The 18,421-nt window shown below is 39.0% G+C and overlaps 1 protein-coding gene across 1 annotated transcript in view; it reads left to right on the top strand.

Annotated features, from left to right (window-relative positions):
- LAMA2 (laminin subunit alpha 2) overlaps positions 1 to 18,421 on the top strand; it is a 296,182-nt gene that overhangs the window by 260,330 nt on the left and 17,431 nt on the right. Inside the window, exons 51-58 of the mRNA XM_035899887.1 lie at positions 1,448 to 1,610; positions 3,687 to 3,831; positions 6,070 to 6,208; positions 8,243 to 8,254; positions 9,833 to 9,953; positions 12,227 to 12,445; positions 13,809 to 13,957; positions 17,569 to 17,745. Coding sequence (XP_035755780.1) covers positions 1,448 to 1,610; positions 3,687 to 3,831; positions 6,070 to 6,208; positions 8,243 to 8,254; positions 9,833 to 9,953; positions 12,227 to 12,445; positions 13,809 to 13,957; positions 17,569 to 17,745 — 1,125 coding nt within the window. The remainder of the gene's footprint in view (positions 1 to 1,447; positions 1,611 to 3,686; positions 3,832 to 6,069; positions 6,209 to 8,242; positions 8,255 to 9,832; positions 9,954 to 12,226; positions 12,446 to 13,808; positions 13,958 to 17,568; positions 17,746 to 18,421) is intronic.

Genomic DNA, 18,421 nt, shown 5'->3' with positions numbered 1-18,421 from the left:
AGTAATTTCAAAACCTTTCCTGTGCCATGTCTCAGCTTCAAAAGCTGAGGGCCCTTACACAGAGGCACCATCTGATACTACAACACGGTCCTGGGAATTACCATGTAAAGACAGGCTCCGGGTCTCTCACAACCTTGTTTGTGGTTTATGACTTTCACAGTGACCCACTGCATGAAGGCAGCACTGTCCTCTTAGATGCTCCTTTTGTTTTTTTTAGAGAATTCGGCAGTGTCAGTATATGGTATAGAGCTGATGGTGTGTTAGGTAAAATAGTTGTAGAGCCAGTCAGGGAAGTGAAGAGTAGGCTAATTTTCAAACTAGGCTGCTAGTCTGACAGCCTGCTAAGGCTTAGCCCTTTGATAATGATGGAAATTCCAGTTGCAAACAGAAACAATTTTAGAAATACCAGAGGACTTCCATGACTGCAAAGGTAGGCCCTTGACACTTAGGTGGAAATATAAGGAGCATGATGATGGGTATATGCATTTCAGTTCCAAGCAAGTCCCAATAGAAATGTCTAAACCTTTATGTGCATGTCTCCCTAAATTTAATTTTCTCATTCATTAGTGATAGTGTAGATCTGCTTGCTTGAAGTGGAGGTGGGTGAGAGGGAGCTTAAAAAAAGGAATGCTAGATTTGGGATTTGTAGAAAACTGTGTTAAAAGCTCCCTTTTACCTTAACCCCTTGTTCCAGTACCAGAAAGAGTCCTTTTCTCCTGCAAAATCTAATGGCAAAACTTAACTGTTAAATGTAGCTATGGGAGGTGAGAGGTCTGCATTCAATATCCTTGTACATATGCCAAGATAAATGGGAAACATGTTCCTGGCCAATATTTCACATATAAGTCCCTTGTTCAAATTCAATTATGTTTGTGATTAAACCAAACGTTTGCTGTCTTGCAGCTATTTGATCTGTGTGACAGAAATGGACGGGAGTCTGTCATAAAAATCATATCAAACAAACTCAAGGCCTGATCTTTTCTGCTCTGTCATGATGGGAATGCCAAAAACTGTGGAGGGACTGATGCGTCTGCTCTTGTGGTGTTTGTAATCTACGGGTAAACAGAGAATCGCAGTTTCCAGGGTTTTCATTCTGGAACCCTCCAAAGTTGTAATATAGCTAACAATAACAAACCCAAGATTTATTACAAGATAAAAGAGTACATAATGCTATTTTACACTGAGGTTTGCAAAATGAGTCATTACAGACCATGAGATGTATGCGACACATTCCTCTTCCATCTTCCTCCCAGATGTGCTTTTGTGTTGGAGAGCCGGTGGGAGAGCTGACCTTACAGCTTCACTCATCAGAACAGGGGTTTGGTATGAAATCAAACCAAGTTCAGAAAGACTCCCAAGAGGCATCCCCTCACTACCCTAGCCCCCCACTTATTTTTCTTTTAACCTCACACGTCAAAGGAAAGTGGTTGGAATTTCCCCTTTTCAGCCCACAGGTGGCAGACGGTGAAGGGACGGTCCAGTTCGATGGCGACAGCTATGCCATGGTGAGCCGCCCGATCCGCTGGAACCCCAATATTTCCACAGTCATGTTCAAATTCAGGACCTTCTCTTCGAATGCCCTGCTGATGTATCTTGCTACTGACGACCTGGTGAGAAAAACCAGCTAACCTCCACGTTCCTTACAGGTTTCATGGCACCATTTTACAGTGGCTGAATTCATCATATTACGAAAACAAATAGTAATTTAATGTAGCACTGTCCTGGTATGGTGTTGCCTGGTATGACGCTTCACTGCTGTCCAAGTGAAGACAATGTTATAATGTGGAAGCTGACTATGTAGTGTTTATTGACTGGGGAGCATTATGTTAGACTGAGGGGAATTCCAGCTTTTATGAAATTATTAATTAATTTTCATTTATCCCAAATTTTTACCTGTGCAAACACTGCCAGTTGTGATTGTATAATTACAGTTTGAAATATCGTAGTGTGAGGTCAGGGAGAATATGGGAAGAGACAAGTCTTAGACAGAAGTCCTACTGATGTAAGAAAAAGTTTGTGTTTAACGTGAGTGGCATTAAAGGGGAACTAAATGGTGCAACAAAGAGGATGTGGTTGCAATGATGTTTTTACAAGGTCTACAAATGGTGCCTTTTACAGGTAAAATAGAGAATATAAAGCTGATCAAGTTTTTATTCACACACACTATCAAATGTGTGCGGATAACAGAGAGAAGTTATTTATAAAGACACCTGCCAGATCCTCACATGAATCAGGAATAACTCGGCTTCAGCATCTCTGATCCAGATTGATTTGCACGCCTGACTGGGAACAGAGTCGTTTCCCTAGCTTGTTCATATGGGCCAGAAATGATGTACAGCAGTTCTCACTGACACCTCGGAGAATCACTGAGCACTCACTGTTTTACAAAGACTCTGTTTGTGTAAATCAGTCTTACTTCAGATTCCCGTATTTTGGGAAAAATTATCAGAATTGCTGGAATTATCAAGGAGGAAGGTGCTCCTCCTGACTGACTACAGTAAAAGATAACATTTTATTATGATAATGAAGTACTTACATAGTTTTTGTAATTATTTTTTATAATTGAATATTGAAAGTATAATTAATGTGATTATTTTAGATTATTTTGTATAATTATTTGGTGTAATTATTATTAATTTATGTAGTTTCCTAGAAAAAATATTTCCTTGAACTTCTGAAAAATACTGAGAGATGGAAGGCACCTGATCCCCGAAAAAATTTGTCTTGTAGGATATTGTCCTACTGTATAAAAACATTGAGGATGCTCTTTCTTGTGATGCATGGATAGACATGTATAAGCATCTAGAATACTGAGTTCGTTAAATGTTACTCTTTTCTTCTTAAGATAAATTTATGCTCATATACGTAATATTATTATCACAGTTTTGCATAACTATTCAGCACATGGTGAAGTATTTTCATTCCCCCTAGATCTGAGCACAGGTGGAACCAGCCATGAACAAAGTGATAATTAAACTTGAAATTTCTCTGGTACATTCATGTCCTGGGTCATAGTTCCACCATTACTGACTTAATGCCTTTCATGCTCTCCAGTTCCCTGGCCATTTGTTTTCCTCTTTGTGTCCTGCCAGCACTTTTTGTGTAGATACTGGAGCGTATACCATTGCTCCAGTCAGCCACCTCCAGTTACTGCCCAGATATTAGTGTCAGTGATTGATGAGAATAACAGTTCATAGCTCTCTGTTGCTCCATCAGTACAGATTCCTCTTTGGAAGCCCTGGTAAAACAAGCCTATTTTTGTTACTATTCTTGTTTTCTACCTTGCAAGTTTAAATCTAGCTGAGGTATGTAGTAAATGCTCTAACTGTAGTACAGACATATACTCAAAGCTGAGTATTAGTTTCAGGTAATTATAATGTGTATTTCTGTCTTCAATCTAAGAAAATAAAAGTACAGACATCCCATAAAAACTCCAGATAAGTTGTTAGCAAAATGCCAACTAAGTTAGCAATCCAAAGGAGGAAAAAAAGGGGAAAAAAGAACTTGTTGGGAGAAAATACTTTTGTACATTATTGTCCTGGGCAGTAAATGCCTAAGCAGATTTTTTAAAAAGCTTGGAAAATGTTGTATATTGTCACCCGGGAAAAGAAAGTGTTTAATGTCATATGCCTCTTACCAAAATGAATAAGAATCATAATCTGTGTATCTAATCCTTTCATTAACAGAAGGATTTCATGAGTGTAGAACTCAGTGGTGGGCGTATAAAAGTCAGCTACGATCTGGGTTCAGGTACAGCTTCTGTTATCAGCAACCAAAATCATAATGATGGCAAATGGAAAACTTTCACCCTGTCAAGAATTCAAAAGCAAGGTGAGTTCCTGTGGTGCCAACACCATGACTTTCCCAGTCACCTGTGCAGTACAGCTAACCGTCTAATCATGGGGAAGACATTGTGCAAAACTGCTAGAATTATAAAGTTGTAGTAATTTAGCAACTTCTTTTGCTTAGATTACAGGTGCATTGGGTTGCATGTGAGTGACTGCGCTGTCAAACAGGCCTTTTATGAAGAGGTAGCTTAACTTTCAGGCATAATTCAGCTTTACAGTTGTGTAAATTACATTCCAAAATGCTTTTGAGTGGGGAAAGAAGAAGCTTTTTCATCAGTTCCCTGGTGTTGTTCAAAATCATAAAACAAACCTGTGTGATTTTTGTTAGGAAAGCGATAGCTTTCATGCTGTACAGTCCTCTCATCCTCAGCATATCCCAAAGTGCTTAAAGAAGCAACGACTTCAGTACTGATAATACTGTGTCTTGGTAGAAAAGCATAACAACTATTTTGTATTCCCTAGTGATATGAAGAGTGTCATGATCTGAATATGCATGGGAACAACTGGGAACATCTTCAAAAGTGCTACTAATTCTTTAACCTGTTTACTGCAAAATGTGAAGTGGTAGCATTTCGTAAGATCACAAACAATACTGGTTATTGTGCTGGCAAAACTTTTTTGTTTGTTTGTTTGTTATTAATCTAGTTATAGGACTGCTAGAGTCTTACCTGAGCCAAATTAATTTTATTTATGGCATCTGTGACATTCTCTGTGCCTTTGTATCCTGAAGCCTTCTGCATTCTGAATCTTCAGGGTCACCACGAACCCCTGAACACACTCTTCCTCCTCTGCCCCCTGCAGTGCCAGCTCTCTACCTGACCTTCGCATCTCAAACACAGAGCCACTCTCTTGTCATTCGGCTGAAGTAGACTTGGGAGCCAGAACACTGGCCAAAATAACTCAGAGCTCTCACTTGCAGATTTGCAGTACCTTTAGAGGAATGCCTTGTCTCTAACCAGTTATCTTAGTTCATACTTAACTCAGGAGGTGTTAAGATAAAATACAATGTCGCATAATTGTAATTTATTCATACCATTCAAACATATGTGTTTATAAAGAAGATACAGATATAGAAATTAGAGGAAAATCAGTCTATTTACAGTAAGGTACAGCAGGAAAGTCTGTCTCCCATTCAATTCTCTTTCACTACTGAAAACTATAGCTCGGTTTCAGGTTTTGCACATTCCTTCTCTCTTCTAAGGCATTTATTTAGTCGGCTGTTGCTACAGCAGTCTCATCTGTGGGGAGAGCTTCTATCAGAGAACACTCTTCCTCCCATCCTCCCATCGCTCCTTCCTCTCCCCAGAGTATGCGTTACCTCTTCTAGCCAGTCCTCCCTTTGATATCTCCTAAGAGGTTGACAAGTCTTTCATCTCCAAACTCACTCCATTCCATCTTCAACCAGAAATCAAGCTGGTCACTTTTAAGGTTCATTTAGTTCCTTAGGTATGTAGGGCGGTGAGAAGTGTTGATTATAACCAATCTCTTGCATTTAACTGTCTGAAGAAAAAAAAAAAAAAAAAGGAAGGAAAGAAGAAGGAAAGAACCCTTTCTTTGCATCCCCATAGTAGAATATCACTTTCTTCCTTGGGGGCTGCTCAGCAGTGTGTCTTGTCTATCTCATTGAACTTTGTTCTGTATTAATGCCTACATTAAAAATATACATGGAACAAGCGTTTAAATGGGATGGTTGTATGTAGCACATCACTGACTCCAGATTGAGATTGGACATGTCAGCAACTGACTGCTTTGGGTTGGAAAATGGTTTAGAGTGACTGATCACCAATCTCTAAGGCACATAACAACAACAGTTAAGAAACTTTTACACTAAAAAAATCCTGCTTAAGTGACAACCTTTGGACTGAAATCACAAATTAGATGTAAAATGATCTCTTCTGTTTTGAATTTGTCCTGAAGTGTTAGCTCCAAATTGCACTGACACAAAGCATACCAAATTGAAACAGGTCTAGAAAATATATAAAAATAAAGCATACAGAATTGCTATAGCTGTTCAGGTTGTTATGGAAACAGAGGAAAGTGCAGGTCTCTTCCTCTGCCCATAATTGACAATTTGGAAACTCGGTGTCTTAATGGCAAAATACAACCCTCCTTGCCTCTCCTCTCACCTGCTAACCCTCCAAATATTTCTCTGTCGGTTTTTCACACTAAGGCATCATTGTTCATGTCTGATATTTTGAAACTAATCTCAAATCTCTTCCAGCCAACATATCAATTGTAGACATAGACACCAATGAAGAAGACACCATAGCAACAACTTCTACAGGCAGCCACTTTGGGCTCAACTTAAAAGGGCACGAGAAAATATATTTTGGGGGATTGCCAACCCTGAGAAATCTAAGGTAATGTGGCTCAAAGCAATTTCTTCACCTTTGGTAAGGGGATGTGAATGCGGTGTAATCTTATTCTCTGTACCTATTTCTCAAGTTCACTTGTAGTAAGTGAATGGTGAGCTCCCAAGGTACCCAACATTGCCACAGCACACCAAGGCTTTATTTACATGTTGCGTACTTCAACATATTTCACGCAGCTCACATTACACAAATACAATGAAAATCATGGTAACAGCGCAGTTCAGCTTTCTGATGCTGTGCAGAACTATGATGTAGCTGACTTTATCTTTTTAAGTATTTTTTTTATTTGATCAATAGAATTTGTGACTCCAAATTTACAGAAATGGCTTCATACCTCCACAAAATTAAGCACAAGTGTTTACCTTGTGCATGAGTAGAAAAATTGATCTACAGACTACTCCTCACAGGATTACAGAATCGTAGAATCATAGAATGTTTTGGGTTGGAAGGGACTCCTAGAGGTCATCTAGTCCAACCCCCCTGCAGTGAGCAGGGACATCGCTAACTAGATCAGGTTGCTCAGAGCCCCGTCCAACCTGGCCTTGAATGTTTCCAGGGATGGGGCCTCCACTACCTCTCTGGGCAACCTGTTCCAGTGTTCACCACCCTCATTGTAAAGAATTTCTTCCTTATATCCAGTCTAAACCTACCCTGGTTTAGTTTAAAGCCATTACCCCTTGTTTGTCTGTCACAGCTGGCCCTACTGAAAAGATTTTCCCCATCTTTCCTATAGGCCTCCTTTAGGTACTGAAAGGCCACAATTTTACTGTTAAATGGGTATGCATGTCAGCATAATCAGGGTCAGTTGACTTTCAATACGTATAAAAATGTTGTGGTTAGATATCATTTAAAATTTCTTGTAGTCATAAGTTCCTGGACTCTTTAGATTAACTTCCTCCTATATTCGGGAATTAAAGTATATGATACTATATTCTTGATATAATTAATGTAAGTAGAATGCAACATGGCAACCTTTTCCCTTCAGAAGCCTGATCCTGAATTTCTTACTCAAATAAAATCCCCATTATTTACTTTTTAAATATCATGTATTATTCTTGATAAACTCTAAGTTAAGCTTTAATAAACTAGATAAATGGGATAACAGTTACTTGAATTTAGAGGCTGTATTACGTGGTTTTAAATAGACCAGAAAACTTGTGGTTTAAATGAATATGCAGGAGGTTTGTGATGACAAGAAGAAGAGAATTCTGTGCTACAATGAACAGATGAGCAACACAGAAACAAGCCCATTAATCTATGTCAGCTTTACCTACATGGCATAATGACAGCCTTAAAGTGGTCTTGTGCACAAGGAACTGTTGTGATTAGTCCACAGGCTGTTCTGCAACCAAAAGAAAGGAATTGTTAATTTATTAGGTTAATAACTGACCTCTGGTGTCAAATCACCCAGCAATAAAAAGATCTAAGGCCTATTTTACTCATGAAACATAACACTATTTTATGTAATTGTGAAATCACACTAGTGCATAACAAAATGTCTAGAGCAATTATCTTCCAGAAAATCCTTGGTGATTGCTTAGAAAATCAGTGTACCACAGCTACTTGGACCCATGGTAACTATTTTGCCTACAGCTATGATTCATCAGTCACTGGGGCAAGATGAATGTTACGGTAAATTAGAATCAAGAATAGTGAAAGGGGGATTAGGGCAAAGCTGAGCTCCTGCAAACAGTAGACACTGAGGTACCCATGACTTTGATCTGGTCGTGTCAGCTCTGCCAAATTCTTTTACACGGTTTGCTTTTACTCACGACCAAGTATAGCAACAAATTATAAAAACTCTCCGATACATTACATTTAAGGTAGCTGTTTGTAGTGTAACCCTATTAATTATTGTCACTCGATAGTGTATATAGAATCTCACCATCCCTAATGTTTTGTTTGTAAATGATGTATATCTGCTTCACTGTGAGAGATTTTGAACCTTGCTAGTATCATTTGCTACAATTAATGTAATTTTGATTTTTGTTTTTTTTTTTTTGTCTTTCTCTCCCACCCTAGTATGAAAGCAAGGTAAAAATAATCAGATTACTTGCATGACTTGCATGTGTCTAGTAAGTGCAGCTTGAAAGCACAGGCGGCAACGCAGAAGCAGCGTGTGGGCTGTATTCATACCAGCTGTTACGCTAAGGCTGTTAATTCAGTGAGTTGCTCCCGCTGCAACAAGCAAAGCTGCTCCCCAGTGCCTAACACTGTCATCTTACACGCAGTGCACACACCCACACAAACAACTTTTCCCTTCCTCACGCAGCTGCTTACTTGAGCTGTGTGTGTGTGTGTGTGTGTGTGTCTGACACTGGAACGCCTCGGAAGCAAAGCTGAGGCAAGCTGTCTTGCCGAGCTTGGGTCTGAGCTTCAGGCTGCAAGAGCAACGCCGTCCCAGGTCAGGCGAGGCGCGCTGCCCTCCGAGGCGGCGAAGTAGTTACCGAGGAGGGTATGAAAGCGAGGCGCAGGTTTTTGTGAAATTGGCCACTTGCGAGTTTAAGAACCGGAGGATGGAGGGGAGATAGGGAAGGCCACCTATTTCTGACTGCATTTGCAGTTTGCAACTATTTGTGCACGTTACTTTTGCTTTGATGTGCTCAGATATGAACTGAACTTCACTATGCTTTGCAGCTTAATTCCAGGCTTGAATTAGCAAACTGCAACTTCAGCCCCACCACCCCCCACCCCGATCCTGGGAAAGATTATTTCCTCCCAAGCTCCAGAAATCTTTGCTTGTGTTCCTTTGAAACTGATCAAAGTTTGGCAAAAAAAACCCCAAAATGCCAAGAATTTATGCAAGCTCTGAATGAACTTGGACCTTGTTTTGTATGTTTTGGAAGGGAACAAGGGAAAAAGGAAGTCTTAAGAAAACATCAAGCAAGTGTTCAATGTTTGCAAGGATGTAGAGTTCATACAGGCTGGGAATTATAACAGCAACTGCTTGTACAGCATAAGGGCAGCCCTGTAAAGGGACAGGGCAGGGAGGGGGTAGGAACATGGGTGGTCTCTGGATGGCAAAGACAGGAGACAGTGGGCACTGCTGATAATCACATGGCAGAAATGTTCTGCTGGGAAGGTGAGTCTATAAAGGAACTGAGGAAGAGCTAAGAAATCAAAAATCAAAATGAAAGGTTACCGTAACTACATGACTGTAAGTAAAGCAGAATATGGATTATTTTAATAAACCAGATGCTTACTTCAACTTATGCAGGGGATGCTAATTTGCCAGAGACTACACCACGCTTGCTAGGATGGCTATAATGCAAAGAATGGCTTTCAGTACCAAAACATGCAGCTGAACAGTATCTGTGCAAAATAGTTTTATTTTGTAATTGATATTCTTTAAAATCTTTCCTTCTCTTCCAGGGAGCAGAAGTGTTTGGGGGTTTGGGGTTTTTTTCTCCCCACAAATAACTCCTTATTTATTTTCAAAATTCATTTTTATTTCTTTGAGTTGTTCATATTATTCAGATATTCTACTCATGGGTAATATTGTGAGTGAATTAACTAGTGCTTTTTTTTTCTTTTTGGATTTACTCTCCATGGTATGAATGGCAACTTTTTTCTTTATTTTTGAAATTACATTGTACTTCTAAATTTTTTTAGGCCTGAAGTGAACTTAAAGAAATACATAGGTTGCCTCAAAGAGATTGAAATTTCAAGGACACCATATAATATATTGAGTAGTCCTGATTTTGTTGGTCTAACCAAAGGATGCACACTAGAGGTTAGTGTATTTTGTTCTTAATGAGTATTTTGGTCTTAATGGGTATAAATGTTTTCTGGTTTCTGATTTTATGGCATAACATATTATTTGTCTAAGGCATATTCAGACACACATAGGGATCTAACTGAAAAATCAGAATGGTTATATTTAAGAGAAAGGAAGATGAATGAGTCTGTTCAGCAAGTAGACCAGTTTTCCAGATCCTAATTTCTTCAACAGTATCCCTGGACAGATGTGTTATCCCTAGCCCTAAAGGGTAGTGTTTTCTGAAATGCTTAGTCGTGGTATAGCTTTGTTTCCAATTACTAAAATGGTAATTATTGACATTAATGAGGATAGAATTAGGCACTGACAGTATTGCAAAAACCTTAAAAAGTTTTGATGCATGTAAAATCCAAGTTTTTAAATTATTTTTTTTAATTGTTGTTATAAAATCATTCACTATGGAAACCCTGAGGTACTTTGAAATTCACAGTATATTTGGGGGTAACTGAAACAAAGTCACCTTTAGGATAGGAACTGTAGAGCACTTACTGTTATGAGCTACCACTGAGCTGGAAGGCACATTTCTTACTGATCACTAAGAACGTGCAAAATCTGTGTCATTATTTTAACTTTAAATACAATCCAAGTCTTTATTTTCAATTGTTGCTGCTTCTAATTAACAGGCATTCAATGCATATAAAATTCAAGGAATCTGATTCTAAATTTGAGAGAGAACATAGTAATTTTCCATGGAAAAGAAGAGTCTTCATATATAAAAAATATTTCCTGTGACATATGTCTCGCAATAAATAGCTTGTATTTCTTCCCTGGAAATGCATGCTATTTAAGATAGTTTTGCAAGCAGATGTATGGTCTAGAGTTCCGTATCAGATACCACTACAGCAAATCCAAATGAGTTGTTCTTAAATAGATGCTCTCCAAATATTTTGTTCCAAAACATTAAAAATTTCCTTTGAACAGTGACTGGAACCTGGCCAGGCCAAAATAAAGATGAGTATCCTCTTTTGTTGTGCTTATCACTTCTATCTCTGGCTTTCATCAGAGCAAAAAGCACACGAGAGGACTCTCAGACAGGATATTAGACTAGATGGAGATGTCATGAAATGGCCGGTTTTAAGTTTTCAGGTTTGCAACAAAGCTAAACTGTAAACAACCAGATTGCTCAAGTGCTCTTAAATCTCACAAACTTGGGTTTAGAGAAAAATTTCTACAGAAGTTCTTTTTTTTTTTTTTTTTTGCATTTATAGTAGATTCCTTTCTGAACAGGAAAGAAGGATAGTTGTGTTGATTTTCTTCTATTTAGTTCCTATTTTCTTCTATATAGTTACTATGAATCTTGGAAAATTTGTTTTTCATGTTATTTTGTAGTTCTTGAGGCTTCAGAATTTGAATTCTAATTGGATTAACTGTTTTGATGGGGAATTAAATAAAATATCCAAATTGTACAAAGCAGGATATGTAGGATAATCAAAAAGAAGTTTTGGATATATGTTCAATTATTTAAATGCCCTCAGATTTCAGAGAGAGGTGAACATCATCAGCAATTATTTGATCTAGCATACTCTATTATCTCTATACCTGAAAACGGTTCTACTGTACTGAAATAATGTTGAGTTATTTTAGAAAAAGTCCCTGTTTCTATAGACTGGTCTTCCCTGGCTGGAAGAGTACAAGAATTGGCAGTGATTACAGAAAATCTTCAGGAGTATGCACTGATTTATGATTTGATGATATATTCTACTCTTTAAACTGTGTTAATGCCTACCGATGTCCAAAGATTTGGGCCACGTGCAATGAATGCTTCATTTATGAGCCTGAGTCATCAAGAGAGCAGTGGTGCTTAGTGAAGCAATAATGATGGAGCAATAATGACTGATTAATGGAACGTATTTTTCTGGGAACATTTGACAAATAATAGAATCTAGTTTATGTTCATATTGCCTGTTGTTATCTATTGTATTGATTTAAAAGCGAAATCCCACTGCATTAAGTCATCCAGGAGGATATACTGAAATAAGACTGGAACTTTGCCTTCCTGTAAGACAGGATTCTAGAAATACTCTGATGATGGCAGATGTAAACAGGTAAATTAGTGTTTGCACAACACTTTGAGAAGTAAATTGCTTCGTGTTTATTATTACTTTCCATCTCTTCACGCCAGTTATATTTACATAGTTTATTATTTTAGTTAAGAAATCTTCCTACATTTTCATGCTCTTGCTTTTAATCCTGCTAATAGGATAATTCCTGTCCTCTTCTTCCTACAGAACATTTATACGGTTAGCTTCCCCAAGCCAGGTTTTGTGGAACTGCAGCCTGTCTCCTTTGACATAGGCACAGAAATCAACCTCTCCTTCAGCACCAAGAATGAGTCTGGCATCATCTTGTTTGGCACAAGCGGCACAGTTGTTCCCCCCAGGAGAAAGCGCAGGTACACGGGGAGGAAAGCTGGCCCTCTGAAGAGAAAGCGCAGACAGACGGGACAGGTACGAGGAACCTTGCAAAAGATAAAGAAAACCAACAATTTTACTGATCTTCTTCCTCTTGGTTTGCTTCAAGACGCTGTCAGATGTTTATACTATCAATGCTAGGGAATAAATTATTTCTAATGTTATCTTTTATCTGATGGAGAATTTGATAGAGGCTCCAAATTGGTTTTTTGCACTGCAGTAACCGTTTCTCTTAAAGATTTACAGTAAGGCATCCATTGCTTGTTGCTAAAGAATAACAGAATTGTTTTTCTATGATATAGGTGCTTGCTTCCACCTAAATACTAGAGAATACTGTTCTTCACTCATTCTGAGGACTACTTAAGCACTGTTAATGCTTTGAAACATCTCCCGTTCCTGTTCACATAGACATAAATGAGGATCATCCTGTTTCCCCTGAGACCAAAAGAAAAGCTGCTAAAAGCAGTGCAAGATAAGCCCCTTGTTTGGGATCACTGCTGGGGGATATTAAGACTTAAGAGTGCTCCAACCTCTCTTCTCCCCCATAAAATACAAATCTGCAATATAAATCCTTTCTGAAGAAGAGGATAGAGACAGTCTGTTCAGAGAGGTGCCTACAGAGTCCAAGTGACTAACTGGTAGAAGTGTGATAGCTGTTAGAAATTATTCAAATCTTGATTAAAAACCTCACAGACAGACATACTACAACAGAAATAAACAGAATATTCTGGTACTTTCTTTGTTCAGGACTTCTTGGAAATAATATTTCATTATTCTCCTTCCTGCCTGTTCTGGAAGAGAGCTCTCGGTGACCTGGAGGAGCACGCTCCAGGGACAGCACATTATAATGGCTCACCCTCATGACATTAACTTCAGGGTAGGGGCTCCTTTATCATTACTCAGCTCTTCAGGTCACAGAAGTGAGCATGACACTCATTGCTATAGTAACTGCAGGTTAGATCCTGAAATCCGCTACAACATGATATTGGTTGCTAGAGTAACTATTAGCGTGATTTGCCAGCCCTCCAAATGCAGAACTCACACTGAGATCAGTGCTATTCAGGGCTTGATGGGTTTAAGACCAGGCCTTGTAACAGGAAAAATCAGAACTACTGTAGGCTAGGAGTCTCCATCCTTCCCTGCAAGTAGATATGCAGAGAGTTAAATCTTTTGATGAGGCTTTCCAGCATGACCTCATTTTACCCATTCCTCATTACAAAAATAAAAAGGAGTCTGAATGTAGCAGCCGCAGCAGAACTGAAACTAGTATCTTGTTTATGGTGAGCAAATTAAAAAAAAAGAATGCAAGAAAAGAAAACATACACACTAATGTAAAACCAAGTGAAATAATTTATTTCCAAATGTAACTTACCTTCTCATACCAACGTACACATTGCAGGCCTACTACGCAGTGTTCCTGAACAGAGGTCGACTGGAAGTGCACATCTCCACTGGGATGCGGGATCCCCACAGAATCACCATCAGACCAGAAGCCGGGGAGTTTCACGACGGCAGAGCACACTCCATCCGGATAGAACGAGCTAAAGGGTAACAAATACCTAGAAGTGCTACAGACCAGCTAATTCAACAAAGCAAATGTACTGGTGCATTTAGCAATCCATGTAAATGCTTCTGCTGAGGCAAAGAATTTAGTGTAATTCCATCCTTATCCAAAAATTTTTAGTAGTTTCTGACAGTGCTTATTATTCTGCAGAGCTAGGATTGCATACTTTCCTAGGCTGTCAGCCTGTTTCTCCAGAGACCTGCATTTGTCTGAATTGGCATCTTTAACCTTCTGGTACTTGGCAAATGTATTTTTATTAATCGAATCTGTGGATGAGAAATACTGCTGCGGTGCAGTAAATCACCTTTTCAAGGCATGTAGAAAAAGACCATTTTCAAAGTCTATAAACAGCAACAGCACAGCAGCCTGTAGCCTTTTTGAGATGCCATGTGCTAGTGTATATACAGGGGGTTACAGTGGTGCCCAGCTAAATGTGGTGAAACACAGTCCCAGATAAACGTCAGTCATTCCTATTGCTGGAAAGCCATTGCAGACCCACTCAGAACACATTGTTTTAAACGTGAATTTCACTTAAATTCCTTTGCCTTTTCTCAGACATCGAGAAAAATGCTAATTACACTTCACCACTCAGAAAGTGGTTAGAAACAGCACTACTGCAGTGTGTAGGACTCAGGCAGTCAGCATTATTTATGGCCTGAAATAGGTTTGTTGTGGACATTTGGACATACAGATGTGTACATACTGTACAGACATTCAGTGGATTAGTGCACTGTGCACAATGTTGTTCTGTTTTATTTAAAAAAAAAAAATCAGAAAGAAGATGTGATATCCAGCATGTTACAAAATGCACTTATCCAAGCACGCTGAACACTGGGCTTTACCCTCTTACCCCCACAACACTGCAGCCTTCTTGAGCAACAATTCCTGTCTGTCTAGTCCTGAGGCACCCTTCTGTCCTTTCAATAATTTGCTTTACTTTGCTTTGTCCTTGTCAGGATAATTTTCTGACCGAATTTCTATTGTATCATTGAAAAATCTTGTAAATAATGCCTTCAGACAATAGCTCTCCCCAGCTTCAATGACTAGTTTGAGGTAAAACTGTAAATTCTTTGGGAATGTATGACTGCACTTTGCAAAACACTTTGTGTCACTGTGACAGAACACAAATATGCAGATGATAATAAGAAGCTCTAAACCACAAAGAAAGTTCTCGTATGCAGTGCTATAGCAAGTACAGCAGCTTGACCTGTGAGCCTACATCAAGACACAATTGCTGTACAATGCCATACAGGGATGATGCTTGTTTAGAGGAAACCTCTGGGCTTTCAAAATAGCTCTGTTACAAAACAAATTGTTTGAACTCCGCAGTTCAGTAACCTGAAATGGATGTGAAAAGATATAAATTAAGATTAACCCTTCCTCTTCTCGTCACAAACTCAAGCTTTATTTGATTAAATAGGAGGAATACCCCTTGAAAACCCTTCAGAGTGATGATTGTCTCTATAATTATGAAGTATTTGCTTTTTCTTCCAAGGTAATTATAGGATACTGCTGAAGACTAATGCATGTCATTGTATGGTTCTGCTCAGACCCAAAATGTTTACTATGGTAGTGATGAAAATATTGACAATCAGTAGCCATGGCTAACATGCAGTAGCACAAAGCATAACTCGAGTGTTGACAGTCTGTACACTTTCTCTGAAGGCAGTGGGAGAAAAGCATCCTCCCTGGGACGCCAGTGAACCTAAATTATTCTGTTGCTCCGAATTGCCCCCAGAGAAATCTCTCTCCTTCTGTTTCCACTGCTGAAGGGTCTGCGGGAAGTCCTAGACATTGTCCCAACAGATAAGACTTTTAATACTCGCTTCCTCCAACCCTTTGAAACATTAATCACTTTCTTACTCTACAGCTTTTTAGACCAAATTGATCCATCCAAAACTATGAGGATATTTAACAATTTGCATGTTGTACAACAGTTACCTAATACAGGTGCTGAAGTCACTATCCAGTTCTGTCTTAGCACATGTGTAAATAACAAAGCCCAGTGTTTTACATATGAAAACTGGCCTCTCTTGAATAAAAATTTTTAATATTCAGCTGCTAACCTTTGTAATTATTGCTAAGGAAGAATATTGGAGTTCAATATAATTTTGCCATTGAAAAAAGTGAGGTAATTTGTCAGAAACTGATTATTTCTGATAAGTTGTAAGGATGCTTAGTAATTCTGAAAAATATTTACAGATACCCAACTTGTGTTTAGATAACTAATGTAGTTAAAGATGCTTGAATAGTTAGGTCCTGGTGTGTAGCATGACTGTAACATATTTGAAATAAAAACTGCACTTCATAAATCATGACAGAGTTTACCAGAGACACATATAGCTTTTTTTTTTTGTGGTCCTGATTCTATCCTGGCTAAATTCTATTAAATATAGCCTAACAACATAAAGAAATTATGCCAACTAGCATTCTACATTCACCTTCAAAAATACTGAATTTCATATCCGTCCTTTGCAGCTCAGCTCACCTTGAGCTGGATTTGTTCAGAAGTTGGAGATTTTCTATGTTTCATCAATGCTAAATTGTCCCAAAGACATTAATGTGGTTAAATTTTTTCTCTTGATGCTATACCTTGTTATATACGTTACCCATCAAAATAATCCACTGTCTCTCAAAATATTCCACTGTCTCCCTTAGCTTAACACTGCTTTCCTGGTATACACAATGTATGGCTTGGCAAACTAATTTTTCACTTTCTGTCCCCTTTACCATGTTTCCTTGTAAAGATGGTACAAACCATGCATCTCAGTAGCATTGGCGGACAAGAGCTTTTCTCTCACAGTTGAATTCTTGCTTTTACCAGAACAACGCCCTTCACCATATTTACCCCTTTCCTCTTTGCTCTTTTTTTCCATTCCTTGGCTTCATCAGCCAGTGGTGCTGTGCTTCAGAGGTTTCTACCTTCCTCTGCTCCTCCTTAACAGTATCTTCCGTGGGGCTGCTTTGTCTTTAACTTGCAGCATGTGCATTACCCATGAGAATGAATTACAGCACTTGTATCAGTACGAGGTGAACAATCAGCAATTTTCCTACTCTGCTGTCTCCCCCGGGAAAAAGCTACCACAACTTTAAAAAAGTCTACAGTATATATCTGCGGTTGATTCTGCAATCAGAGCAGTCTGTAGCAATGTTTGTCCCCCTTGCAAGAAGATAATAACTTTGTACAAACCAGGAAAGAGGGAACCCAAACAAAATGTGACCCCATGCTGTTCCCATCCTGCTGAGCACGAGACGGTTATACCTGCCGTCGCAGAGCAGCAAGGCTGGGCCCTTACCGTGTCAGTGTGGCCATGCTCCAAATCACTTCTTCTTCCTATTTGACCAGGGACGGGTATCACCTCTCCGCAGCGTGGCTTTGCCAAGCTCTGTCAGAGAACTACCCAGGAAGCATAGCAGTAGCTGAAAACCTTCTAGTGGTTAATATGCATTTAATATGAGCTGCTAATTATGTCATTTGGGTTGCTCAGTGTTATAGCTGGTGTAGGAGTAAATGGAGCCCGCAAAGTGGTGATTTCAATACAAGCAATAACCGGAGGAAAATACCTATTTCTTTGCTTTCAAATCATTTTCACAGGATGTTCACTGTTCAAGTAGATGAAGACAAAGGCCAGACTCAGAGACTGCCAACAGACCAGCCCATCTCTGTAAAGAAACTCTTTGTGGGGGGTACTTCTTCTGAGTTTCAGACTGCGCCTCTCAGAAACATACCACCATTTGAAGGCTGTATATGGAATCTCGTCATTAATGCCACGTAAGTCTCACCGATGCCAATGAATGTCCAGTTAACGAGGTCTGGTTAACTACCTTGGCTGCCAAAAGAAACTTCGTTGTTGCGAGGAATCATACAAACAGCAAATCCTAGAATATGATCTGGTTTCTTAATATGTCCTTCCTTTTTTTTGTCTACAATATACGCACCACAGGATATGCATTTAATGAACTGTTTTACAGACAAGCCAACACCTGTCTATTTATCTATAAAATCAGATAAATTCAACAGTAACGCTGCAGTAAGGCTTGCCTCAACGATAGGTATTTATGGTGTACTATAACACTTTATTTTAAGTAAGGTTGATCTCCCAGAGTATACAAATTCTGAGAACCGCCATGGGAATTAATTTGCTTTGTGGAAAGTGCATGCTGCAGTAATCTGGAAGGAACATTTAAGTAAAAAGAAAGGGAATGGTGAATAAAGTAAAACCTCTATAGAAAGTTCCCATCTAAATCTTTCTTTCACATAACTGAAGTACCTAAATTAGAATCTTATCACCCCACACTCCATCAATGTACACCAGAGAGAAGGACTTCTCTGCCACATGATTCAGCCTACCTAGAGCTTGCCAAAGAGGAGGTCTGCCTCTCTGCGCTGACTCTAAGAAGGAAAGCCAATGGTGACTATCACCTCTAATTTAAGTGTCCCGCTTCTG

The sequence above is a fragment of the Egretta garzetta genome, unplaced genomic scaffold, assembly GCF_000687185.1.
Source record: "Egretta garzetta isolate BGI_Z169 unplaced genomic scaffold, ASM68718v1 scaffold397, whole genome shotgun sequence".
NCBI lineage: Eukaryota > Metazoa > Chordata > Aves > Pelecaniformes > Ardeidae > Egretta > Egretta garzetta.
This window is presented reverse-complemented; position numbering and strand designations above follow the sequence as displayed.